At 45.3% G+C, this 27290-nt stretch overlaps 2 protein-coding genes across 3 annotated transcripts in view; both read right to left on the reverse strand.

Annotated features, from left to right (window-relative positions):
• Nucleotides 1–4978: 4978 nt before the first annotated feature.
• On the reverse strand, nucleotides 4979–13730 carry LOC142371848 (uncharacterized). Its single transcript, XM_075454592.1, has 5 exons — nucleotides 13659–13730; nucleotides 12811–13393; nucleotides 8504–8549; nucleotides 8089–8186; nucleotides 4979–6713 (listed from the first exon to the last, which is right to left on the reverse strand). Exons 1-5 carry the CDS (start codon nucleotides 13728–13730, stop codon nucleotides 5182–5184), a joined length of 2331 nt encoding a protein of 776 aa, XP_075310707.1. The 3' UTR covers nucleotides 4979–5181.
• The window catches only part of LOC142371743 (uncharacterized), a 43874-nt gene continuing 30083 nt past the window's right edge, over nucleotides 13500–27290 (reverse strand). The window contains exons 3-5 of one of the 2 annotated variants that reach the window (XM_075454477.1): nucleotides 25519–25600; nucleotides 21860–21923; nucleotides 13500–13972 (exon numbers count right to left, since the gene is read on the reverse strand). In XM_075454477.1, the coding sequence (XP_075310592.1) occupies nucleotides 21890–21923; nucleotides 25519–25600 (116 nt within the window). In that variant the 3' untranslated portion in view covers nucleotides 13500–13972; nucleotides 21860–21889. The remainder of the gene's footprint in view (nucleotides 13973–21859; nucleotides 21924–25518; nucleotides 25601–27290) is intronic. The other variant, XM_075454478.1, reaches the window with a different exon arrangement.

The following is a 27290-nucleotide window of genomic DNA, read 5'->3' on the forward strand; positions in this document are numbered from 1 at the left end:
GATGCTAAAATCGGCATAATGTGCTCAAATTTCCTAGTGCCAGTTAAAAGTCGTGCAGCTGCGTTTTGTACCAGTTGAAGGCGTGCGATGGAGGACCCACTAACCCCCATAAAAAGTGCATTGCAGTAATCAAGCCTAGTGGTTACAAAGGCGTGGATTACTGTTTTTTAAGTACTGTCTTGGAAGAAAGGGTTTTATTTTTGCCAACTGTCTCAACTGGAAGAAGCTCGTTTTAACCACAGCTTTAATCTGGCTGTCAAACTTGAGGTACGCGTCCACTTTTACCCCCAGATCACTTATAATAGGTTTGGCGTACTGCGCCAAGGAACCGAGATCGATTGAGGGGGACTCAGAGGTGCCACCAAAGACCATCACTTCGGTCTTCTTTTCATTAAAATTTAAAAAGTTTAGAGCCATCCAAGCCTTGACTTCATCTAAACAATTTACCAGTGGCTTAAGGGAGAAGGAGTCAGCTTTTTTAAGGGGGACATAAATCTGAGTCTCATCAGCGTAACAGTGGAATGAAATACCATGTTTCCTGAGAATGGAACCCAGCGGGAGAAGATATAATGAAAACAAAAGAGGGCCGAGCACTGAACCCTGAGGGACCCCGTAAGAGAGAGGAGCAGTAGAGGACACAGAGTCACCAAGGCTGACACAGAACGTCCGATGAGACAGGTAAGTCGTGATCTACTGTGTCAAATGCTGCAGTTAAATCCAACAGTACAAGAATAACACAGTGACCAGAGTCAGTGGCTAAAAAGATATCGTTAAAAACTCTTAAAAGTGCTGATTCAGTGCTGTGCAATGTTTTAAAACCAGATTGGAAAATTTCAAGCACATTGTGTTCATTTAGAAAGTCCATTAGTATGTAGTATGCAGTATGCAGTATGATGTAGTATGCAGTATGCAGTATGATGTAGTATGCAGTATGCAGTATGATGTAGTATGCAGTATGTAGTATGCAGTATGTGGTATGTGGTATGTAGTATGTAGTATGTAGTATGTAGTATGGAAGTATGTAGTATGTAGTATGCAGTATGTAGTATGTAGTATGTATTATGTAGTATGTAGTATGCAGTATTGCAGTATGCAGTATGTAGTATGTAGTATGTAGTATGCAGTATGTAGTATGTAGTATGTAGCATGGAAGTATGTAGTATGTAGTATGTAGTATGTAGTCTGCAGTATGTAGTATGTAGTATGTAGTAGGCGGTATGTAGTATGTAGCATGGAAGTATGTAGTATGTAGTATGCAGTATGCAGTATGTAGTATGTAGTATGTAGTATGCAGTATGTAGTATGTAGTATGCAGTATGTAGTATGTAGTATGCAGTATGCAGTATGTAGTATGTAGTATGCAGTATGTAGTATGTAGTATGTAGTATGTAGTATGCAGTATGTAGTATGTAGTATGCAGTATGTAGTATGCAGTATGCAGTATGTAGTATGTAGTATGCAGTATGTAGTATGTAGTATGTAGTATGCAGTATGCAGTATGTGGTATGTAGTATGTAGTATGTAGTATGCAGTATGTAGTATGTAGTATGTAGCATGTAGTATGCAGTATGTAGTATGTAGTATGTAGCATGGAAGTATGTAGTATGTAGTATGCAGTATGCAGTATGCAGTATGTAGTATGTAGTATGCAGTATGCAGTATGCAGTATGTAGTATGCAGTATGTAGTATGTAGTATGTAGCATGGAAGTATGTAGTATGTAGTATGCAGTATGCAGTATGTAGTATGTGGTATGTAGTATGTAGTATGCAGTATGCAGTATGAAGTATGTAGTATGCAGTATGTAGTATGTAGTATGTAGCATGGACGTATGTAGTATGTAGTATGCAGTATGCAGTATGTAGTATGTAGTATGCAGTATGTAGTATGTAGTATGCAGTATGCAGTATGTGGTATGTAGTATGTAGTATGTAGTATGCAGTATGTAGTATGTAGTATGTAGCATGTAGTATGCAGTATGTAGTATGTAGTATGTAGCATGGAAGTATGTAGTATGTAGTATGCAGTATGCAGTATGTAGTATGTAGTATGCAGTATGCAGTATGCAGTATGCAGTATGTAGTATGCAGTATGTAGTATGTAGTATGTAGCATGGAAGTATGTAGTATGTAGTATGCAGTATGCAGTATGTAGTATGTGGTATGTAGTATGTAGTATGCAGTATGCAGTATGAAGTATGGAGTATGCAGTATGTAGTATGTAGTATGTAGTATGTAGTATGCAGTATGCAGTATGAAGTATGTAGTATGCAGTATGTAGTATGCAGTATGCAGTATGTAGTATGTAGTATGAAGTATGTAGTATGTAGTATGTAGTAGGCGGTTTCGAACACAGCCTATGTTTATGGAAACAGGTCCTATTTGTCCAATCAGAAACATGCTGCAGGTGAAACTCATGCTGCACATGCTCAGTTCGAGCTTCCAGGCCGACATGAGTTTGTCTGAGAACTGAAGCTGTGGAAGCTGAGCGCTCACGTTGAATCAAACAGGTTCAGAGCAGCCACCATGAACTGCAGACTGACAGAAACCAGCTGTAGTTTGGTTCATAAACTTGGCGCGACACAGGAAGCCAACAGTCACAAACTTGGGTTTTAAGGTGGACGGTGATTTTAAAGTGGAACGGCAAATTTGTGCAGTAGTGAAGTCCAGCTTTTTTTATCTTAGGCAGCTGGCAGAGGTGAAGCAGTCTGAAACAGTAATCCAGCCTTCATCACATCTCGGCTGGATTACTGCGATGCTCTTTATCTTGGAGTCAGCCGGTCCTCCCTCGCACGTCTCCAGTTGGTCCAAAATGCTGCCGCTCGCCTCTTACCTGGAACACGTAAGAGGGAGCTCATTACTCCCATTTCAGCCTCCCTCCACTGGCTGCCTGTGCATTTTAGAGTCCATTTTAAGATTCTTTTATCTGTTTTTAAATCTTTAAACGGACTCTCTGAGCTGCTCCATCCTTATGCTCAGGTCAGCTGATCAGCTGCTCCTGGAGGCACCGAGGGCCAAACGGAGGCTCAGAGGAGATGCTGGTCCTAAACTGTGGAACGACCTCCCATTTCACATCAGACAAGCCCCTTCACTGTCCATTTTTAAAACCCGTCTTAACCCTTGTGCGGTCTTAACATTGGGCCTCATGCAAGAACATTTCCATATTTTTATTCTAAATTTCTCTCACTTTTTTCGTACTAAAGTCTCGTACGAACACGCCACGTCAGATTCAACAAACGCTCTTAACTTCGGAAAAAGTGTGTAAATGATGAATCCCACTCGTGCGTATCTAAGTGCACGTGCACGAGGATAGTAAACTTGCATACTCCACGCCCTAAATGATACCATATTAGGCAGTGCTCCCTCTCTCCTGTGCCAGGAAGTGTTGTGTCATGAGAACGGCATCAAGGCGCAAAAAGAACAACTTTAGGGGCTCTGAGACTGACGTTCTGCTTTCAGAGATCCAGAAAGGAAAATCTGTCATTTTTAGCAGAGTCAGCAGTGGAATTATAGAACCTGCTAAAGCCAAGAAATGGGAAGTTATTACGAGTGCTGTTAATACCATGTCACCAAAATAAAAAATAAATGATTTGATATGAAAATGGCTTAAAAAAAACATCTCGCCCTGGCCAGGCGCTCGATGACTGCAACTAAAGCCGTGCAATCAGCTGTTACCTCATCATGATGGCTCTTTGATGGGGCGGTCCATGAGGGGGGTCTCCTGGCACCTTCTGGTCTGCCTGGGCTGGTTCAGGTGGAGACCCTCGTTCATGGCAATATTGCGCCATGAACGAGGTATCGAGACACCCCCACCTGGCCTTCAGCTCAGTGCGCTCCACAACAGCACGGGGGCTTTGATGCGTATATGTGTGCAGTCTAGTGCTCCGGTTATGTTTGGCAGTCCAGCCACGGCATGAAAGTCCCTCTTAATTTGTACTTGTTGGACAGCGGTGTATGGGAATCTGATGTACCATGGGTGATAAACTGATGAGAGCTTTGATGACCAAGGGGAGCGCACGACTCACAGAGGACTGGGACACCCCCGATCTGTCTCCAATCTCCCTCTGAAAGGTTCTAGTGACCAAAAATCCAAGGGTGGTGAGGACCTGGACGTGTGGTGGAATTGGGTTTGATCGGCGTGTTTCTCTCTGGAGTTGTGGCTCCAGCAAGCTGCATATTTGCAGCAGCACAGTCCTTGGTGATCTAAATCAGGATTTCAGCCATTCGTCTGTCTACACGGTCTCGGAACACACGCTCTCTTCCAAGAGCCTGACGCGCTAAGGCATCCAAAAGTCAGCCGCTGGTTACGCTTCCCATTGACCTTGTTATATACAGATTCAAATGAACCTTCAATTAGTGCATAATTTAAGTCAAACAGAATAATGTCAGCATCATTATGGGGTATAATGTATATATTTATTTATGTTTGCTTCAAAGTAATTAAATATACAATCCATTAGTAAAGCAAACTTGATTGGAATAACAGCGGACTATTTTAGGAAACTCCTACGGCAGGTCTGGATCACTCGTAAATTCTGTTCGTACCTGACAGAAAACATAAAATACGAACAGATTGGTGAATGTTCTCTTAAATCACTCGAACGCACGACTTAAGAACAAATCTGTGCGTACGAACGGTTGTTGCATGAGGCCCAATCTTATTAACTAAGAATATTAAACTTCCCCTCATTTGCACATCAGTCTTTTTTGATATTTTACTGAATATTATATCCCTGTAATTTCACTGATTAGTGCGTGTTGTGTTATAGATGGTGGGAAATGTTGGCATGAACTCTGTGTCATGTGTCGTGCACGGTACCGTGTTCGTGTCTGAAAAATAAAGATGATCTCATCTGACATCCTTTTTAGCCACATGTTAAGTTGAGTTAGTAAGTTTTTAGAGTGTTATCCTCCTCCAGTTTTACACTGCTCACAGAGCTGAAGTCAAACAAACACACAGAGATCGCTGAAGTCCATCAAACGGGTTTTATTGATTTCAGCGTCTTACAGATTCAGAGTTGGGAGCAGGAGAAGCTGCCTTCATCAAATCAAATCAAATCAAATTTATTTGTAGCACATTTCATGTACAAACAATTCAAAGTGCTTTAAATAAAATAAAAGCATTGCAGCAGGGAGTAACACAGCAGGAGGAACCTGTCGGCACCAGCACCTTTTAGCATAAGTTATGGGCCTCTGCTCTTTGAATGAGACCGAGAGTCTGTAACTTTTATAGCTCTTTTCATTAATTCTCTTTTGTACTGATCTAAACTGCCCTCACACTTCTCTCCATAGTATTGGTCCTGGCACTCACAGACCCCTACGGAGGTTTGTGGTATGACCTCACACTTGCCGTGTGAACCACAGTCCACTCCTCCGCAGATATCCTTCATCATCTCTTTGTCGCTTTTAACCATGACAGTGTAGCTTCCATGATCTTGCACGTTTCTCACACACTTTCCTGTGTGATAGTAGGGGGCAGATTCAGGTACCTGAATAATGTCGTCCTCGTCTTCTTTCACGCCTGAGAGACTCTGTTGTCCGTCCTTCTTAAAGGCATGGACCGCAGTGTACGTCTGAGCCACCTGAATGTTTCCTGCTGCCATTTCTTTACAGTTACTGAGTTTCTTTGGAACGTCATCACACTTAGTTTTTGCATTTAAGCACCTGGCGATAGCTTTTCCCGCGTCCCCTGCCTTGGTGTGAGCCCCCTTCACCTGTCGGGCCACAGCTACGCTAACAGCCCCCTTGGTCACCTCTGTGAATCCGAAAAACGCGTGTTTATTCTTGTGTTTAAGTTTGTTGTGTCCAGAATCTTTGGTTTTAATGGCAACAACCATCCAGTCGTATGTTTCGTAATTTTTCTCCAGAAACTTACGGATATCTTTTGCAAGTTCGCTGAGATCTTTGCTTCCATCAATAAGTTTTTCCACATCCTTTACTACGTAAGTCATACTCTGGGAGATGCATTTCTTATGGACTTCAAACATGGCTTTTCCTGCATCATATGCAGTCTGAGCTGCCGCATTAACCCTGGCGTCAGACTTTATTTCATCCATCTGGTAGTACAATATATTTAACAAGTTGCCCTTAAAGATGAGAGCGTGGATAAACACTGTGTATGCTCTAATTTCTATCTCATGACAGTGAACACGTTCAGCCAGCACGTCTCCAATCTTGGTGATGAAAGTGGTTCCTTTAGCTGTCAGCAGCTGATGTAAGACTTCAGTGGCGGACTCATACTTCTTGTAAAATTCTATGAAATGATCCTTTTGTCTCTTAATCACGGCTCTGTCAGTGGTTGCCTTCAGAGTTTCTGTCAGAGTTTGATATTCCTTCCAGGCTGTGTTAATCTTGATCTCTGGCTTGTGGTAAGCACCACTGGCCCAGGTGTCCCATTTCTGCTCTACATGGTATTCATTCAGCTTAGAATCAAGGCTGCGAAACATCTCAGTTATAGTCTCTAAGTCTGATTTTTTTTTGACAGCTACACCGACTCCCATTAGGACAAGATTAACAATAGGACTTAGAAATACCCCAGCAACTGGTATCAGGCTAAGAAAAGGTACGACTGTTAATCTAATCTTGTCTAAATTAGCTTTTAAAAAGTCCTTTGTTTTTTCTTTGATGATCTGCTGTTTGGAGGGTGCAGTACCACTGCAGACCAGGAGGGACGAGGACACCATCAGCAAGAGCAGCACGCCGGCCGACGCCATGACTGTCAACACACACCAGAGCAGATCAGATCAGATCAGTCACACGGGACGGCTTCACACCCAACCAGAGAAGATTGATAGTTATTAACGAAGCCGATTCCATTATAAACGCACAGAGAATAAATCCTGCGTCCCACTGAAGATGTGGACGAGATGCAAGACATAGATACCAGGAAAGAAAGTTCTTCGTGTTTTTACTGAACTACGTGTTTCTGGTGTTTTTTTTTAAATTACTTTGGAATCCAAATAAATGAAGAATAATTCAATAAATCCAAACCTGAGATTAAAGGGACAGTTCGCCTCTTCTGACATGAAGCTGTATGACATCCCATATCAGCAACATCATTTCTGAACATCTTCTTACCCCCTGCTGCGTCCTGTGAGCAGAGTTCCAGCCTCGTTTTGGTGTTGATGAAGGTAGTCCGGCTAGTTGGCTGGGGTTTAAAAAATAAAGCCTTTTGCTTCTCAGAACAATATGCGTTCAACAGAGTAATACATTTGCATCACAAAATGGTTCTCCAGGGAAAAGTCAGACCTCACAATCTCTTGGTCCTATTTTCTCTCCCTTCGTATCACTGCCTGCTGCCGACAGCCGACAGCCGCGCCTGTTACGCTGTTTACTGCACTTCGGTCTGCACAGCAGGCAGTGATACGAAGGGAGAGAAAATAGGGCCAAGAGATTGTGAGGTCTGACTTTTTCCTGGAGAACCATTTTGTGATGCAAATGTATTACTCTGTTGAACGCATATTGTTCTGAGAAGCAAAACGCTTTATTTTTTAAACCCCAGCCAACTAGCCGGACTACCTTCATCAACACCAAAACGAGGCTGGAACTCTGCTCACAGGACGCAGCAGGGGTAAGAAGATGTTCAGAAATGATGCTGCTGATATGGGATGTTACACAGCTTCATGTCAGAAGAGGCGAACTGTCCCTTTAAACGTTTTCTTTCATTTCTTATGGGATCCTGTAAAAATGCATTCAAATTTTTTAATTTTAGAATCAAACATTTTGTGGACAGACTTGTTACGTTAGAACTATTTAATAGTTTGCGCTGAGCTCGGTGTGGATACATTCAGTTGTTATTCCCACGTAATATCAGGAGTATCCCACTCATCTGACACAGAAGAACTCACGGATATGAGCACTAAAGACTGAAGCTTTGTGAGGTTCTGGTTTCAGTTAGAAAACGGATTTAGATTTAATCTGAACAGAGATGTTCTCGGTTCTGTGTGACAGAAACGAGGTGAAAACTGCGTCATCTCTCCACCCACCAGCGATGGACCCCAAGCCGCTGGCCCTTATTTTAACGGCAGCATTAAAATGACTAAATCACATTACAGTAAAAAGGTCTTTAAAGGTCAAAATGAACCACAGACCTGCAGAGATGCTCAAGGAAACAAAGGGTGGTCCAGAGGGAACGATCAGCCGGATGATGGGCAGGGGATCCGTGAAGGTGGAGACTGAGCTGACAACACTGTGAGGAGGAACATTAGGGGAGAAGTGTGATCCAGAAACATCTAGTTTCAGATAGAGTGAGACATACATGCACAGTTCAAAATGTGCTAACGGCAAATTATTATTTCTGGATAATGTTAACAACCAAAGTAAAGTAAATAAGGACAGCTCCGTCCTCAGGTCTCTCACAGCTCCGTCCTCAGGTCTCTCACAGCTCCGTCCTCAGGCCTCTCACAGCTCCGTCCTCAGGCCTCTCACAGCTCCGTCCTCAGGCCTCTCAGGTCTCTCACAGCTCCGTCCTCAGGCCTCTCACAGCTCCGTCCTCAGGCCTCTCACAGCTCCGTCCTCAGGTCTCTCAGGCCTCTCAGATTCCGGCTGATCTCTAATTAGACAACAGAAGACAAAAGTTAAAGATCAAACTGAACTCTCTGGAAATAAACATTTAAAGCCGTCTCAGCTTCAGCCGGGTGCAGTCAGGGCTGATCTGTGACCAGCAGAGCGTTGGAGGCGTTGTCATGGTGACGGTGCGGTGCGTTACCTGCAGTCTGCAGCAGCTGATCTGGATGTCCGCACACTCATGCCTCTACTTATACAGCTGTGCACGCACACGCATGACACAGCAGCTTCGTCTGCGTGTGTCCTTCAGCGTCGCAGTGACTTTGCTTCCTCTGTGAATGAGAGAGCAGTTTCCAAACACTGAGGACAGTTTCTCTGGGGAACTCAGAGGCTGTTTGTCCATGTGAAACCGGACGAACAGCCACGAAACACGTTTATCTCAACTCAACTTTATTTATAAAGCCCTTTAAAACAGCCGAGGCCGAAACAAAGTGAATAACAACACAAAATATAAGGAATAAAACATAAGAACAATAAAAAATAATAACAATATTAACCTTGTAGCACCCACAGTTGCAGATATGCAACAAATTTTTATTTATTTACATTATATTTTTATTTACATTACATTATTTGATTTTTTTAAATTGACATACATTATTTACATTCATGTGTAATATTTTTTTACATTACATTTTATGTGCCGACAGTTGTCACAGCAATCATTTTCTTGGTTCAGTGAATTACACTCTGCTTTGCGGTGCTCTGTTCTAGTTGGTTCTGGTCTCGTTTGGTGTGGTCTGCTTTGTCCACCTTTCACAGCGGTAATGGGAGGTCAGGTCTCCAAATTGTATTTTTACAAAATTAATCAGGAAAGCCCACAGTTGCAAATATGCAACATTGCCTAAAATGATCAAAAATAGCCCAATTCCAAAAATGCCAAAAATATTGGTTTATTCCCACCCAAAAGGATGCAAGAAGAGCCAAAATGATTTTTTTTCAATGATTATTCATATGCTTGGGTGCTACAAGGTTAAAACAATAAAAACTAGAATATTTCTGAAGAAATTTTGATGGGTGCCAATCTACTGCCCGCCCTATAAAAAAAAATGTTTAGTTTAGTTGAAGTTGAGAGTCTCCTGTCACATATAAACTTTGAATGAGGTCTCTGTGATGTCGTATGGCTGAGTTATGAGGCCTCCAAAACAGGGCATTTTTTGGCATTTTTGGTTCGTTAAGTGCTTTTCAATCGATTTTCCCATTAAATTTTGCACCTCTGCTAGGCCCAAAATTCCTAAGACAGGTCTGATGAAGACAGTTATGTCATTTTTCATCAAGGTCCTGTTTAAAATACAGCTTTAATGGCATTTTCAAAATGGCCTCATATTGTGCTTTTCAATCGATTTTCCCATTCCATTTTGCACCTCTGCCAGTCCATAAATGGGGGAGACATTTATGTCATTTTTATCAATTCGGCGATTTAATTTAATTCGGCGATCGATTAATTTGTGCGCACGCCTGTGGAACACGGAAGCTGAGAAAGGTAAGTGCGCTGTTTTTGAAATCTCAAAATGTATAATGTCTGTGCTAGCTAACGGTATGGTTAGCCCCTGGGTTGAATTGTATTGCTACTGACACCACGGCCAATTCGGTAAAAAGTATTTTGATACACGTTAAGAGCCTCAGGAAAGGTTAAAAGATTTCCCGATAGAGCCCGCTTTCATGGAAATCAGCGCAATCGGACAACTTTGCACAGCGGGCATGAAAATTTCTTGCGTTTTTCCCTTTGGCAAACTTTCCTTGGTCTCCAACAGATGGGATATGTTTGTAAAACTGCCGGAATTCTCCTTTAAGTGCTTTTCAATGCATTTTCCCATTGCATTGTGGGTATTTGGATAAGGCATGTGCAAGGCCCAAAATGGCTACACTTTGGCATCCATCTTGGCTTTGCCCTCATAAGCAGTCTCAGCCCAGAGCAGGCTGTTAAAGCTTGTTGCTAGGAGACAGCTCGTCAGCACGCGAGCTGCTGCACCAACTGACACAGACTTAGGCTGGTCAAATTTGACTATTTTGGACTTTCGCCTACTTTCTCGAACAAACGGTCACAGCTCGAAAAGTAAATGTCGTATCCGAATAATTTTTGTACCGTGAGCGCCCCAAGGGACGGCAGAAGCCAGCGATGTAATTTTCATTCGGCTACCAAGTGGGGCTCGTTTTTTATGGCAGTTTTAAAATATTTTTTACACATTGATTTTATGATTTTAGCCATTTATAATGGAGGGAATGTCAGTTGGAGGGACGACTCTCTGCGCTCAGAGGCAATTTGTGATAAATCTGTGTGGCAGAGGTCAATGAGTGTGACATTGTGTGAAAGAGGACAAAAATGCCTACGTTTTGTGATAAAATTTGTCCAGATTGGCCAGATATTTCAGACATGAGAGAGATTTGTTTGACGAATCGGTGCAATTTCAAATTCAGAGTGGGAGAGACGCAGGACCTGACATGTTGTCACCCTAAAATGTAAACTGCCGCTGTGTCAAAATCGTATAAGATATATACAAACCCTTCGATTCAGTTAAAGCCCAGAGTCTCGTGTCACTTACAAACTTTGAATGAGGTCTGTGCTATGCTGTATGGCTGAGTTATAAGCCCTCTGAAAAGGCCATTTTCAAGCTCGTTTAGGCCCAAAATGGCCTTTTTTAAAATTTTCCATGCGTTTTCCCATCCGCATTTTTCCGACTTTTTCCCACTTTACCGGAATTTCTTTTGACTAATGAGAGCCAAACGAAATAGCACACCATTCCCGATCGATACGAACGCAACGGTGTGATTTTTATGTCGGTCGGAGTATCGCTGCCAGACTAGTAGCGCCGAACTTTATGGCGGAAACGGAAGAATAAGAGTCTGGCACAGGAGTAAGATGTGTGTCTAATGCCTTCGACATTGGCACACATAAATACATTTCAACCCTATAAAGAATGAGTATCTGAACATCTGCTGTTCTCTGTGCTGAGACCCATAATAACAGAAACAGAGTCTCATGCTGGGTTAAAAGCCAGGGAATAAAAATGGGTATAACCCTCCCGTTGTCTTGTGGGTCAAAAGTGACCCACGACCATGTTTAGCTGTAGAAAAAATACCTTAAACTATCTTTTTCCAACTTGAAATTTTATAACTTTTCCTAAAGGGACCCCATCATTAGAAAAAGTCACACTTTATTTTTGTTTAAGTTCCCATGTGGGCTGTACACCACTAGGGTACAAAGATTGTCTTATGGGTCATTTTTGACCCGTGAATTATAAAAACATTTAAACACCAGAAAAAAGTTCACTGTTTTTTTCCCTTTCAATATAATTAATTCAGAAGTAATTACTTACACATTTATATAATAGCAATAATAAACCTTTATTATGTAAAAGAAAACTGAGAAAACAAGAAAACTGTTGGTCCAACTGACCAATGTCAGTGTAATCCTGAAAACTGCTGATTGTCAGGTGGTTTCATCATACAAAATAGATTTTGGATTTAAAATTCAATTAAGTTGCTTTATTTTGGGGCTTTGGTAGGGCGGGTCATTTCTGACCCGTAGGACAAAGGGAGTAAACACAATGTTAAGACCGCACAAAGGGTTAAATGATTTTATTTATTTCTCTTTATATTCGTTTATGTATTTGTAATGCTTCTTCCACTCCCTGCTGAAATGCTTTTATTTTATGTGAAGCACTTTGAATTGCTTGTACATGAAATGTGCTATACAAATAAATTTGATTTGATTTGATTTGATGAAGGCAGCTTCTCCTGCTCCCAACTCTGAATCTGTAAGACGCTGAAATCAATAAAACCCGTTTGATGGACTTCAGCGATCTCTGTGTGTTTGTTGGACTTCAGCTCTGTGAGCAGTGTAAAACTGGAGGAGGATAACACCCTAAAAAGGGGAACTGTTCACAGTTCAGGCTCCAGCTCAGAGAAACGCTGCCCTCTGCTGCCCAACTCAGAGCCTCAGACTGCAGTCAGGTCCATGTCCAACAGGTCTGCAGGGACCACGGCGGAGACTCGGATTCAATGGAGGACAGACCACTCACAGAGTCAAAGTAGGCCCCCATCTTTCCTCAGCATTGGCTCCCCACAGAGAGTAAGCTGAGTCCACAACTATAGCCTCGTTTCCACTATGCAGTCCGTTACGGGTCGGTTCAGTCGTACCGCTCTGAACCGGCCCGTACCGGACTGCATAGTGGAAACACGCCATATGTATCTACAGTCACGATGTGTGGAGGATGTCCAGCTTCAGTTTCTGGGTCTACACCTGCCTGCGGCTTTTGATGGATTGGCGTTGGCCCCGGGAGCGTTGGCCCCGGCAGCGTTGGCCCCGGGAGCGTCGGCCCCGGCAGCGTCGGCCCCGGCAGCGTTGGCCCCGGGAGCGTTGGCCCCGGGAGCGTCGGCCCCGGCAGCGTCGGCCCCGGCAGCGTTGGCCCCGGGAGCGTCGACCCCGGCAGCGTCGGCCCCGGCAGCGTCGGCCCCAGCAGCGTCGGCCCCGGCAGCGTCGGCCCCGGCAGCGTCGGCCCCGGCAGCGTTGGCCCCGGGAGCGTCGGCCCCGGCAGCGTCGGCCCCGGCAGCGTTGGCCCCGGGAGCGTTGGCCCCGGGAGCGTTGGCCCCGGCGGCGTCGGCCCCGGGAGCGTTGGCCCCGGCAGCGTCGGCCCCGGCAGCGTCGGCCCCGGCAGCGTCGGCCCCGGCGGCGTCGGCCCCGGCGGCGTCGGCCCCGGCGGGCAGCGTCGGCCCCGGCGGGCAGCGTCGGGCCCCGGCGGCGGCGGCCCCGGCGTTGGCCCCAGCGTCGGGCCCCGGCGGCGTTGGCCCCAGCGTCGGCCCCGGTGGCCAACGCCGCCGGGGCCAACGCTGCCGTGGGAGGCCACTCGCAGACAGTTGCCGCTGAACTGTTTCCAGCTAACGTGTGATCGGGGGTGAAGCTGCTGTTTTTAACTGAATGAAGAGGAAAACGCTGCAGATGTGACCAGAGTCTCTTTTAATGATCCACACTTTACAAAAACTGCACTCTAGAACAGAAACGATGAAGAACATGTACACAGCTTCACACATTTATTTCATGATTTACATTTAAAACAAACTGAGGAGAACTAAAAGAGCCCGGACTGGACTGGACCTGCGGCTGCAGGATGTTACGACTTAAGAGTGAGAGACTAAACACGGGCTGAACTGCTGTCAGACTTAACATTTCAGAGGTAACTACAAACAGTTTGTGTCCACGCGGCTCTCCCAGTTTACCGCAGAAAAACTTCCAGACAAAACAGAAAAAAACTCCTGAAGGCACTTTGGTGAAAAACACGTTTGCTATTCACAAGCAGCTCAGGCCTCGGATCTGTTAACTCCACAAAAACACCAACAAAGCTGAAGCTGAACGATGAAAGACGTCTGATCTTTGTCTCCTCAGAGCTCCTCCTCCTCCTCACAGATCAGCTGGAAGGAAACAAAGAAGCATTTGTGGTCAGTGGACTCATTTATGTCATGAAAACAGAGGGTCTCACCCTTATTTTACTCCCACAACTGATCTTTATTGTTATTTTACATGCAGGAAAACATGAAACATCACATGAAACATCTTGTTTCTTTGTTGCTGAAGCTACTTGGTGTTATGAATATCATACAGATATAACTGCGTGCTGTGAATGAGTTCTTATGAGTAAATCCATTTAAAGCATTTTCTCCTCACTGATGTTCGCTGGCTGGAATCAGGTGATGAACAGCTGTTAAACTGTCCAAACTCAATTAGAACTTTGATCTGAGTGTGAAGCTGCCAGAAGCCTGAGGAGCAGGAGGGCCCAAATGTTTGGGGATCTTCCTCTAAGGTCTCAGAACGATTATAAAAACAGAAAGGAACCATAGGAACCAGAGGAGCCAAAGGAATCAAAGGAACCAAAGGAACCAAATGAGCCAAAGGAACCAAAGGAGCCAAAGGAGCCAAAGGGACCAAAGGAACCAAAGGGACCAAAGGAGCCAAAGGAGCCAAAGGAGCCAAAGGAGCCAAAGGAGCCAGAGGAGCCAAAGGAACCAGAGGAACCAAAGGAATCAAAGGAACCAAAGGAGCCAAAGGAACCAGAGGAACCAAAGGAATCAAAGGAACCAAAGGAGCCAAAGGAAACAAAGGAACCAAAGGAACCAAAGGAACCAAAGGAGCCAAAGGAACCAAAGGAACCAAAGGAACCAAAGGAGCCAAAGGAGCCAAAGGGACCAAAGGAACCAAAGGAGCCAAAGGGACCACAGGAGCCAAAGGAGCCAGAGGAGCCAAAGGAACCAAAGGAATCAAAGGAACCAAAGGAGCCAAAGGAACCAGAGGAACCAAAGGAATCAAAGGAACCAAAGGAGCCAAAGGAAACAAAGGAACCAAAGGAACCAAAGGAACCAAAGGAGCCAAAGGAACCAAAGGAACCAAAGGAACCAAAGGAGCCAAAGGAGCCAAAGGGACCAAAGGAGCCAAAGGAGCCAAAGGAGCCAAAGGAGCCAGAGGAGCCAAAGGAACCACAGGAGCCAAAGGAACCACAGGAGCCAAAGGAACCAGAGGAGCCAAAGGAACCAAAGGAACCAAAGGAACCAAAGGAACCAAAGGAACCAAAGGAGCCAAAGGAGCCAAAGGAACCAAAGAAACCAAAGGAACCAAAGGAATCAAAGGAACCAAAGGAACCAAAGGAACCAAAGGAACCAAAGGAGCCAAAGGAGCCAGAGGAACCAAAGGAACCAAAGGAACCAAAGGAACCAAAGGAACCAAAGGAGCCAAAGGAGCCAGAGGAACCAAAGGAACCAAAGGAATCAAAGGAACCAAAGGAGCCAAAGGAGCCACAGGAACCAGAGGAGCCAAAGGAGCCAAAGGAACCAAAGGAACCAAAGGAACCAAAGGAGCCAAAGGAGCCAAAGGAGCCAAAGGAGCCAAAGGAACCAAAGGAACCAAAGGAGCCAAAGGAGCCAAAGGAGCCAAAGGAACCAAAGGAGCCAAAGGAGCCAAAGGGACCAAAGGAGCCAAAGGGACCAAAGGAGCCAAAGGAACCAAAGGAACCAAAGGAACCAAAGGAGCCAAAGGGACCAAAGGGACCAAAGGAACCAAAGGAACCAAAGGAACCAAAGGAGCCAAAGGAGCCAAAGGAGCCAAAGGAACCAAAGGAGCCAAAGGAGCCAAAGGGACCAAAGGAGCCAGAGGAGCCAAAGGAACCAAAGGAACCAAAGGAACCAAAGGAACCAAAGGAGCCAAAGGAGCCAAAGGGACCAAAGGAGCCAGAGGAACCAAAGGAACCAAAGGAACCAAAGGAGCCAAAGGGACCAAAGGGACCAAAGGGACCAAAGGGACCAAAGGAGCCAAAGGAGCCAAAGGAGCCAAAGGAGCCAAAGGAGCCAAAGGAGCCAAAGGCATCAAAGGAGCCAGAGGAGCCAAAGGAACCAAAGGAGCCAAAGGAGCCAAAGGAGCCAAAGGAACCAAAGGAGCCAAAGGAGCCAAAGGAACCAAAGGAACCAAAGGAGCCAAAGGAGCCAAAGGAACCAAAGGAGCCAAAGGAGCCAAAGGAGCCAAAGGAGCCAAAGGAGCCAAGGGGACCTTTGAGGATTTGAGGACTGATGATTTTTAATGTCTCCAAAACTTTTGTAATACTTCACATAACTGCAGCTGTGCACAACATATGTTCAACGTTAGAGACATTCAGAGACTCTGAGATCATTTACCAACACAGCAACAAGAAAAACTGATCCAGCCCGAACATGTAGAAAAATAAAAGGATCATAAACAAGCTTTTTGCCAAATAAACTGTCCAATGTTCTTTAATGGAGGTGAATACATTTGGTTCTTTAATTGCACATGCATCTTCCTTAGTTAAAGCCATAGAACATTATTGTGTGATAGTTTTCTAACAGAAAAAATGAAGATGAATTTAATTTTTTTAATTTTAATTTCATTGAATAGCTTTATTGATCTGTTGGCCCTAAATGAACAGACATGTCACACAGACTGAGTTGTTCCTCTATGTTCCCCGATTGAAAAGACTCAAATGTGCTGCTTTGTTACAAATAAACAGACTTTTACTCATTTCATAATGAGGAGATTCAGCATGAAAACCGACACAAAAAAGGAAGGAGAAGCCTCCATTTGTCTGTTCTTAATCAGTTCCATGTGTAGTAACACGATCTGACCAGCAGGGGGCCATGCACCAGCGCTCCAGCCATAACCAGCTGACTTACTGTATTCCTGTCAGTGAGGCTGTAACTGGGGGGTGTGTGCAGTGCTGCAGGACGCTGCTGTAACCAGAGCCGCTCTGATATAACCTGCACAATGTGAACAGGCACTTTGACTCCTTTCAGCTCGGTTTTAACACACGATTCCTCACAACAAACAGCCTTTCAGAGCTCTTCAGAAGCCGCATCTGCGACTCCAACGGACGCATTTCTTTGTGCTGTTCAGGCTCCAATTTTACTTTCAAAGAGTCTTTCATGCCTACTTCTCTGAATGAGGTTCAATTTGTGCCAAAAATATGTCCACATGCACTGAACATGTGAGAAAACACCGTCCATGTTGATGTAACGAGTGCAACCTGACCAAATATTTGAGTAAATTCAACTTTAATCTCTGTCTCTGCCTTATGGTTGTCATCCTGTTGTGTTGTTTGACTGTGTCACCTTTTATTATAATAACTAATTAATTAAATACAACTTATATCAACTCAAACTTAAATGAGGAAGGTTGAAAGCTAGGGCTGGGCAACGATTAAAGTTCTTAATCTAATTAATCACATTATTTCCCTGATTAATCACGATTAATCTCATTTGTACGCAGAATCCAAAAATGAATCCAAAAGTAGTGTATAGCTTTTAGCATTTAGTTTTATTTTAAATGTGCTGCCATATGAATGAAAGTGCCATAACATTTGTTGTGCAAACATATTAACAAACATTCAGGTGGCAAAGAAAACCAGGAGAAACTCACAGAAAGATTGTAGATGTTTCTCGTGATATTCTGTAAACTGACTGAATTAAAAACTTCCACCTGACTGCACAGTGAAGCACAGAAATAAATAAAAACTCAAGTAACACAAAAATGTACGAATGTGAAACATGATGATTTCATCAAGAATGTGTTGAACAGCTTAAATATAAAAGCAAAGAAATAAACAAAAGATTAATAAATTCAAATGAGTGAAAACCCAATGACTGACTAACACAAAGATAAACAAACAGTTTAAAATGTCCTTATACATATGATCCATTTATCACAGTTTAAATTCTGTTTAAGTGCATTTATGGTCATTAATAAGCAGGTTATGTATCTCCAGATTAAAGTTGGTAGTTTCAGTCCTCCGGAGGCTCGTAAGCACGTGTCGACCTCCTGATTGTGGTGAACAGGCCGGCGCTAACCGTACGGTGAGGCAACAGCGCCGCCATGAGGGGAAGAAATCAAAGATTCCACGAGAAGAAATTTGAGTTTAATTTGTCTCTTTGGAAGAAAACATTCAGGAAAAAAAGGTTTTTGTACGTCTGGTCCCCTTCAGAGCGGTCTGTGCTGGTCTGTGCTGGTCTGTGCTGGTCTGTGCTGGTCTGTGCTGGTCTGTGCCGGTCTGTACTGGTCTGTGCTGGTCTGTGCCGGTCTGTACTGATCTGTACCGGTCTGTACTGGTCTGTACCGGTCTGTACTGGTCTGTACCGGTCTGTACTGGTCTGTGCTGGTCTGTGCTGGTCTGTGCCGGTCTGTACTGATCTGTACCGGTCTGTACTGGTCTGTACCGGTCTGTACTGGTCTGTACCGGTCTGTACTGGTCTGTGCTGGTCTGTGCCGGTCTGTACTGGTCTGTGCTGGTCTGTACCGGTCTGTCCTGGTCTGTACCGGTCTGTACTGGTCTGTCCTGGTCTGTACCGGTCTGTACCGGTCTGTACCGGTCTGTACTGGTCTGTACTGATCTGTACCGGTCTGTACTGATCTGTACCGGTCTGTACTGGTCTGTACTGATCTGTACCGGTCTGTACTAGTCTGTCCTGGTCTGTACCGGTCTGTACCGGTCTGTGCCGGTCTGTACCGGTCTGTACTGGTCTGTACCGGTCTGTACTGGTCTGTGCTGGTCTGTGCTGATCTGTACTGGTCTGTACCGGTCTGTACTGGTCTGTACTGGTCTGTACCGGTCTGTACCGGTCTGTACTGGTCTGTACTGGTCTGTACCGGTCTGAACTGGTCTGTCCTGGTCTGTACCGGTCTGTGCCGGTCTGTCCTGATCTGTACTGATCTGTACCGGTCTGTACCGATCTGTACTGGTATGTACTGGTCTGTACTGATCTGTACCGATCTGTACCGGTCTGTACTGGTCTGTCCTGGTCTGTACCGGTCTGTACCGGTCTGTACTGGTCTGTACCGATCTGTACCGGTCTGTACTGGTCTGTCCTGGTCTGTACCGGTCTGTACTGGTCTGTCCTGGTCTGTACCGGTTTGTACCGGTCTGTACCGGTCTGTACCGGTCTGTACCGGTTTGTACTGGTCTGTACCGGTCTGTACCGGTTTGTACCGGTCTGTACCGGTCTGTACTGGTCTGTACCGGTCTGTACTGGTCTGTGCTGGTCTGTGCTGATCTGTACTGGTCTGTACCGGTCTGTACTGGTCTGTACCGGTCTGTGCCGGTCTGTCCTGGTCTGTACTGATCTGTACCGGTCTGTACTGGTCTGTACTGATCTGTACCGGTCTGTACCGGTCTGTACTGGTCTGTACTGATCTGTACCGGTCTGTACCGGTCTGTACTGGTCTGTCCTGGTCTGTACTGGTCTGTACCAGTCTGTACCGGTCTGTACCGGTCTGAACCGGTCTGCCCTGGTCTGCCCTGGTCTGTACTTGTCTGTCCTGGTCTGTACTGGTCTGTACTGGTCTGTCCTGGTCTGTGCCGGTCTGTCCTGGTCTGTACTGATCTGTACCGGTCTGTACCGGTCTGTACTGGTCTGTACTGATCTGTACCGGTCTGTACCGGTCTGTACTGGTCTGTCCTGGTCTGTACTGGTCTGTACCGGTCTGTACCGGTCTGTACCGGTCTGAACCGGTCTGCCCTGGTCTGCCCTGGTCTGTACTGGTCTGTCCTGGTCTGTACCGGTCTGTACTGGTCTGTACCGGTCTGTACCGGTCTGTACCGCTCTGTACTGGTCTGTCCTGGTCTGTACCGGTCTGTACCGGTCTGTACCGGTCTGAACTGGTCTGTCCTGGTCTGTCCTGGTCTGTACGGGTCTGTACTGGTCTGTACCGGTCTGTACTGGTCTGTACCAGTCTGTGCTGGTCTGAGCTGGGGGGATACAGGAGGCGAGTGGTTAGAGGATAAAGCAGGTGGAGGGGTGCATGGGTGCTTGCACTGACACAGCTGGGTGTAAACCCACCCATGTGATCCAAGTATCAGCCCCGAAGGGGGGGACTGGGACCAGCACAAAGTGGGAGCAGAGGGGGAGGTCATGGGGTCAGTTGGGGGGGAGGGGGGGGGGGGGGCTGCTTCATCAGCAGGGACAGACTGAAGGGATGCATCGTGTGTTAGATTCTGTCAGAGTTTGGACTCACTGAGCAGTGTTGAACAAAACCGATGACATCAGCACTGTGAGGAAGTGACATCAGCACTGTGAGGAAGGCCTCTTCGTCCTCCAGGCGGCTGTGTGAGGGCGTCGCCCGGCGTGTTAAAGCGTGGATCGCCGACCTGCGTCCGGCCGGGACGTACGATCCGCGCCTGATGGCGTTCGGTTAGGTTGCGGTACGGGTTTACTGACACCAAAGCTGCTTATCGATCTGTTTCTTATCGATTATCAACCCAGTTTTCTGCGAGATAATGGAGCCTGATGTGGGGAACGGTTGCAGGTAAAACTTTAAACCAACCAGTGAGGATCCCGAGGTGTTCCCAGGTCAGATGGGGTGTATAACCCCTCCAGAGAGTTCTGGTTCTGACCCGTGGCCTCCTCCCAGGAGGCGTCCTAACCAGAGGAACCACCTCAGCTGACTCCTTTCTGTGTGGAGGAGCAGCGGGTCTACTCCCAGCTCCTCCCCCTGGATGGTGGAGCTCCTCCCATTGGATGGTGGAGCTCCTCCCCCCGGATGGTGGAGCTCCTCCCCCTGGTTGTTGGAGCTCCTCCCATTGGATGGTGGAGCTCCTCCCCCCGGATGTTGGAGCTCCTCCCATTGGATGGTGGAGCTCCTCCCCCCGGATGTTGGAACTCCTCCCCCTGGATGGTGGAGCTCCTCCCATTGGATGGTGGAGCTCCTCCCCCCGGATGTTGGAACTCCTCCCATTGGATGGTGGAGCTCCTCCCCCCGGATGTTGGAACTCCTGTGGAACCTCACAGTGCAGATGTCTTCGGTTTGGTTCCACGCTGCAGGAGCAGCTAAAAACCCCTCAGCCAGAGTCCAAACTTTGTGGAATCAAAGCCACGTTTGTCCGGATGGTTGGAAACGTTTGAACCCGTTAAGCCCAAAAAGCTGCTGTAGGAAGACTTTAAAGGATAAGACCGGTTTTTTGACATTGGGCCCTTGATTTCACATTATAACATGATGTTCTACTCACCCCTGCTTGTTGTTGGTAATTTGGAGCTGTTCCGAAGATATTCGCGAGGCGTCCGGCTGCTCTCTTGAGATATTCGGCCATGAAACGGTTTCCTATGGGCAAGCTTATACAGGTACAAACTATGCTGTTTATAATTTATTAATTACTCTACACCAGCACTGATAACGTGGAGGTGCGTCGCTTACTTAAAAAAATCCGGGTTACTAATTTTGAATTTTAGCCGAATGAATAAATAGGCAGCAGGTCTGTGGGCTGTCTGTGGCAGTAGCACGACGATGACGTCAGTAACACCCACTTTACGACAAAAAAATCAAAATTACAATAACCCGGATTTTTTTAAGTAAGCGACGCACCTCCACGTTATCAGTGCTAGTGTACAGTAATTAATAAATTATAAACAGCATAGTTTGTGCCTGTATAACGTTGCCCATAGGAAACCGTTTCATGGCCGAATATCTCAAGAGAGCAGCCAGACGCCTCGCGAATATCTTCGGAACAGCTCCAAATGACAAACAACAAGCAGGGGTGAGTAGAACATCATGCTATAATGTGAAATCAAGGGCCCAATGTCAAAAAACCGGTCTTATCCTTTAACTCTAACTGTGAGCGTCTGAGACCAACAGAAACATGGAGTCCGACCATGAGAACATGAAATGTTTCAGCCTCCTCCATGTTTCTGCAGGCTCCCACGAACAGAACAGATGGACCTTTGCTTTCCACTCACGGGGGCGGAGTCTGTCCGTACTGAGGCGGGTTTTCAGGGGTTACCGAGGGCGACGGGGTTATTACTCAGCATTCACCTTACCCTGTCCCTCCTAACGGGCGCTCAGGCTGATTACAGGGAGGTAAAGTCGGACGTGAGCTCTATCCTGAAAACATAAAGGTGCAGTTTGTCAGACAGAACATCGGCGGCTCAGTTTGTGCTGAAAACACAAGAAAATAAAGATCAGGAAGCCCAGGAAGGAGAGCTGTTGTGGGCCGAGTGGCTGTAGGAGATGATATCAGGAATGTTTCTCCGACAGTTTCAGCTTTGACCCTTTTATCCATCGTTCGGTTTCTCTTTGCAGCGTTTTTAGTCTCTTTGGGGTCCTTTTACCTATGACTAACTTGCAGAGATGGGACCAAGTCACACATGTGCAAGTCCCAAGTCATGTTTTCTTGGTCACGTCAAGTCAAAGTCACCTTATTATTCCAATTTTACCTGCAGAATCTGATCTTAATAAAGTGAAAACACAAAGATATAAGTAACTGTCAGTGAACATCATTGGCCAATGTGTCCAACCTGTCCACCCCGTAGCATATCAAGCTAACGTTAGCTAACTACCGACTAGGCTAACAGGACAATATTAGCTAATTATTCATTTTATTTTCAAACTGAAAACATGAACTGAATAACACTCAAGTCATTCAAGTCATCGGGTCTCAAGTCAAGTCAAGTGCCGAGTCTTTAAGGCAAAGCAATTTTATTTATAGAGCACAATTCGTACACAAGGTAATTCAAAGTGCTTCACAGCTACACAAAATCACAAGAAGGCAATAAAATCATTAAAAAGAAATAAAATATAAAAAATAAAAAACCATTAAAAATAATCATTAATTAATTAATTTAAAAGTGAAGAGTGCAGATAAAATACGTTCAGGTGTCATTTGCACTGCTAAATAGAACTGTTTTCAGCCTGGATTTAAACATTGTCAGAGTTGACAATCCTATCAACTTTATATTAAATTCCAAGTCCGAGTCGAGTCTCAAGTCTTTTCTTTTTTTGTCAAGTCACAAGTCATCAAAACAGCGACTCGAGTCGACTCGAGTCCCCGTCTCTGCTAACTTGCTTTGAGGAGCATCCTGCAGCTTAAAACCCGCTTTCAGCAGAAAACTCTATTCTTCTGTAAGAAGCTCAGACTGGAGACATGAAGGGAACCTGGCCAGATTCCCCCTCCTCCTCGGCTCCGTCTTAAAACCTCCGCAGGATAGAAAATAAAAACCAAACTCTGCTGCCAAGCCACGGGAACATTTCAGAGCTCAAAATAAAACCAGGCTGCAGACGTCCACGCCCTGAAAACTCAGAGCTGGAGACGCTGCTCGGGCCGCCGCCGCCTCGCTGTGACCCACATTCAGGCGGACAAAGAGCCCATGTAACGGGATCACAGCCCCTCAGTGTGGTGGAGGGAAGGGAAGGAGGCAGACACACTGAAGTGATTCCACGTGGACCGAGCAGCTCCTGTCTGAGCTACAGTTCCACTCTGGGAGGGTTAAAGCAGGGCTTCCCAAACTTTTCCATGCCAAGGCCCCCCAAACAGCATCAGCTTCTGGCCCCCTTTGCAAACCACAGACAATGCTACAAAATATGTAAAGAAACATTAACTTTTAGAACGTATTTTCTTTCTTTTATTCACTATTCAATAATTATTACATTTGTTTAGCATAGGGATGTTATTAACCAACATATTTTCATCCATTAGCCATCCGTTAGCATTGTCCAAAACTTTAAAAAATTCTGTTCCAGTGGTTCTTCTTTCCTCCACAAATCTTTCCTGGGAAATAAATCTAATATACACAGAGCAGTTGGGCCTCATTGGATACATCTGTGCTCTCATCCAGCTGAAGTGCGAAGTGTTCGCTGGCTGAACAGATCCGTCCTGGGCTGCGTCACCAGTCCGTCGGCTCACGGTGTCATCAGAGAGTGGGACAGCGGCCATTTTGAATTTTTTTTGGCAGCATCCTCACCGAGCAATTCTCGGACAAAGGCTGTGTTCGAAACCGCCTACTACATACTACATACTGCATACTGCATACTTCCATACTCATCGATCAGACAGTATGCAGAGCGTTTACCCACAATGCATCTCGCTCCTGCCCGAAGCTGATTTCTCTTAAGCTCTAAACTCTGTAAACTTTAGCAACATTTGAAACATTTTCAGGAGAGAAAGTAGTCGTTTAGATCCCCAACGTGTTGAAAACCTGACAAAATACCGGCTGTTTACAATTTTGTTCCCACGAATTCGGCGCTACTAAAGCTAGCCGCAGTGAGCAACGCACTTCCTGTTATTTTCCCAAAATAAAATACCCGTTGCCTTTTATCATAGGGAAAGCCATTACCATACAATTGGTGCTTTTGTTTTGAAAACAGGAAGTGAACCTACCCTCGTTGTAGCTAGCTTGAAACTGTCGTTTTGACAGGAAATGACAATCGGCCACGTCATGTTACGTTGCATCTTGGGTAGTTTGAGTATGAGTAGTAACCTCATGATGCATACCCAACATTTAGGAGAATCTAGGATGCATCCCCCTTGCAGTCGGACTTATGAACACTTCATAATCACCTCATAACCTGCCCAGTCACTTTACCATCATTAAAATTGCACTAATGAAGCTGCACTGTTGTTGCTCTGTATATTGGATACTGTGTATTGTTGTACACACCTTGTACATTTTATATTCATATATTTTTACTTTTTATTTTCTATCATTATATCCTATGTTACATGTTTGCACCTTACGCCGCAGCAAATTCCTAGTTAGTGAACACTGTTCACTAACAATGGAAATAAAACAAATTCTGATTCTGATTCTGATCCGGGAACTTAAAAAAAGTTAAAGTTAGTAGGAGTAGGAGGAGAAGTACGCGGTTTCGAACACAGCCAATGTCTTTGGTAGCTGGTGGAATCGAATCCTCTCCAATTGTGTGAGGTTTTTTAGCACCAGCGATGTGGTACGAGGCTAAAAACGATGCCTTCAGGGCCCACTCGGGGACGGTAGCTTGCTGTGTGAATGCAGCCTGACTAAATGTTCTTCTTTACGTCTGAAGAAGTCGACCGTTTTTACGGACTCTGCCGGATGTTTTTGTATCGAGTGACGCTGAAGTTTCGAAGGTTTTAAACACTCATTTGAGAGGGTCTCCAGACAGAGGACGCTGTAAAGCCAAACTAAATGTCTGCTACCTCGTACTTTCTGACTTTAGTTCTTAGGTTTTTTTGCAGCAGTGTCCTCCACAGCCTGTTGGTCTGTTCCTTCGGTCTCTTCCTAGTATAAAATATGTCCATTTTGGCTAAGCTACCTCCACGCTAGCTTGAGAACAGGCGCAAACCGTAGCATCCGTATTTTTTATAATGATGTTTAAAAAAAATTGTATTCTATTTTTTTATTTTTGCATTTGTTTCTTATCTTCCCTCCAATTTTCTGAGCCCCCCCCCAGCGCCTCCTGGCGGCCCCCCACTTTGAAAACCACTGGCTTAAAGGCTGTCTCACTGCATCTGACAGTGAGACTTGATTAGATTTGAAAGAACTGGCTCAAGTTAAAGAGCTCTTTTCCTCCAGGAGTTCCTCCAGCCGAATAAAAACTAGGATGCAGAAGGTGCTCGGCTCTCTGCAGGACGGAGCTAAAAGCACGAGGACACCGACAGGGACTGAGTTTCCATGCTGGGGGGCTGTCGCCATCGGAAAGGGCGGCAAGCGTTCACACCCACCTCTGTTCCGCCTCCAGCGTCTCAATCTCAGCGGGTTTTTTGGCCAAAGTGGCGGCGACGTCGTCTCCAGCTGCAGCCACGTCTGAAACAGCAGAAACGGGATAAATAAAAGGAGTCTTTAAAGGAGCGTTTACACATCAGGACACGGTGAGATCCAGAGAGTCCAACAGCACGTGAGCTATTACACCGTCCCATTATTTATGGAACCAAGCTGAAACATAGAAGCAGTGAGAAACTAAGTGAACCCCTGATCCAGCAGCTGGTAGCAGCAGGAAGTTGAAGTAATTGTTTCCTGCGGGACGTTATCAGTCTCTCTGGACTCGTGACCTTTAACCTTTAACATGCTAACTGAGGCCTGCAGAGTCTGAGATGTAGCTCTTGGGTTTCTGACCTTGGGGTGACCTTTAACCTTTAACATGCTAACTGAGGCCTGCAGGGTCTGAGATGTAGCTCTTGGTTTCTGACCTTCCTCAAGCTCTAACTGGCGGCTCGCACTCGCATAGTAGCTTATAACAATATGGTAACAATAACAATATTTTTTTTCAAATAACACACAGCGAATACTGCACAGTATTAAGTATTTTTATTAAGTTTGCGTTTCTGTAGTATTACGTATTTTTTATTAAGTATTAAATAAGGCTTAATGGTGTTTCCAAAAGGGGGAACTGTTAAACCTGGCAACGCAGCCCGCTTAAACCACCATCACACTTAACCGCAGAGCACACTAGCTCCTTTAGCCAGCGCGAGATGCAGGCACAATGGATCGGTTTTTAACTTAAAAAGGGCAAAAACCAGCACAGAAACCATGCTCATCCTGAATGTCTCACCATGATTACAACAACAAACTACAAATACAACATGAAGAAAGTCGAGCACATGCACGCCAGCTTCCACTCATCCCAGTATTAAAGTAAATATGGTCTGAACTGAAAATGTATTGGCTGTGTTGCTTCTTTTTTTGTGGGATGTTTTATATGTAGAAATGCATATTTGCAAAAAGGGACTTCAGTATGTTGTGGTAAAAGTGGCTCTTCCCTTGATTTTGCTGCCAATGTGGCTCTGGTGAAAACAATAGTGAGTATCACTGATCTAAAATCAGCTGATCAGAGTTTTCTCAGTCTGACCACAGTCACTTTTGGATGGTGTTGGTGGTTCCACTCGGTCATGTGTGCGTACGTGTTGATGAGTAAACTCATGCGACACGTGTTGCTGCACCCGCTGTGAGAACAAATGTTTGCTGTCATGCTAACGCTGGCTGCCAGGTCCTAGATTAACTGTAATCCTTCTGAGGCAGATGGCTGCAGCGCGGCCACAGATCAACAGTCGGCCCAGAGTTAACACATTTTCCTGCACACCTGGACCGGCTTCTGTTGGTGGAGAGCAGATTCCTGAGCAGCCACAGGATCAACTCATCCCTGCTAATTGATCTCTAACGTGCTCAACACAGCCTGCACAGAGGCTCTCTGACTGCAGCCCGAAAGTATGTGAACGGTTCAGCGTGTTGTTGCACAAGCTCTGCAGGACGCCTCCAATCAGTTCCTTTAAGTTTTTAATTCAGGATTTAAAGTCTGCTGATCCTCCTGGTCGGAAATCAAGGATTAAAATGCACCTTGAACTCCATCTAACCTGCAACATGATTGATTAAAACAGCTCCGGCCCAAAAACAAATATTTTCTGTTTGATTGTTACGATTTAACGTCACAGCAGAAAAAGCTGCAGCGCTGAAGCTGCTTCCTGGAACGTGAACCTCACTGCGTGCTTCTCTATCAGCA

This window comes from Odontesthes bonariensis, chromosome 21, assembly GCF_027942865.1.
Source record: "Odontesthes bonariensis isolate fOdoBon6 chromosome 21, fOdoBon6.hap1, whole genome shotgun sequence".
Lineage (NCBI taxonomy): Eukaryota > Metazoa > Chordata > Actinopteri > Atheriniformes > Atherinopsidae > Odontesthes > Odontesthes bonariensis.

Coding starts and splice junctions, on each gene's coding strand:
- LOC142371848 (XM_075454592.1), bottom strand. CDS start 13,730: ATGTTAAGTCTGACAGCAGTTCAGCCCGTGTTTAGTCTCTCACTCTTA. Junction 13,394..13,658: donor GTAACATCCTGCAGCCGCAG/GTCCAGTCCAGT, acceptor CTCCCACGGCAG/CGTTGGCCCCGGCGGCGTTG. Junction 8,187..8,503: donor AGAGACCTGAGGACGGAGCT/GTGAGAGGCCTG, acceptor TCCTCCTCACAG/TGTTGTCAGCTCAGTCTCCA.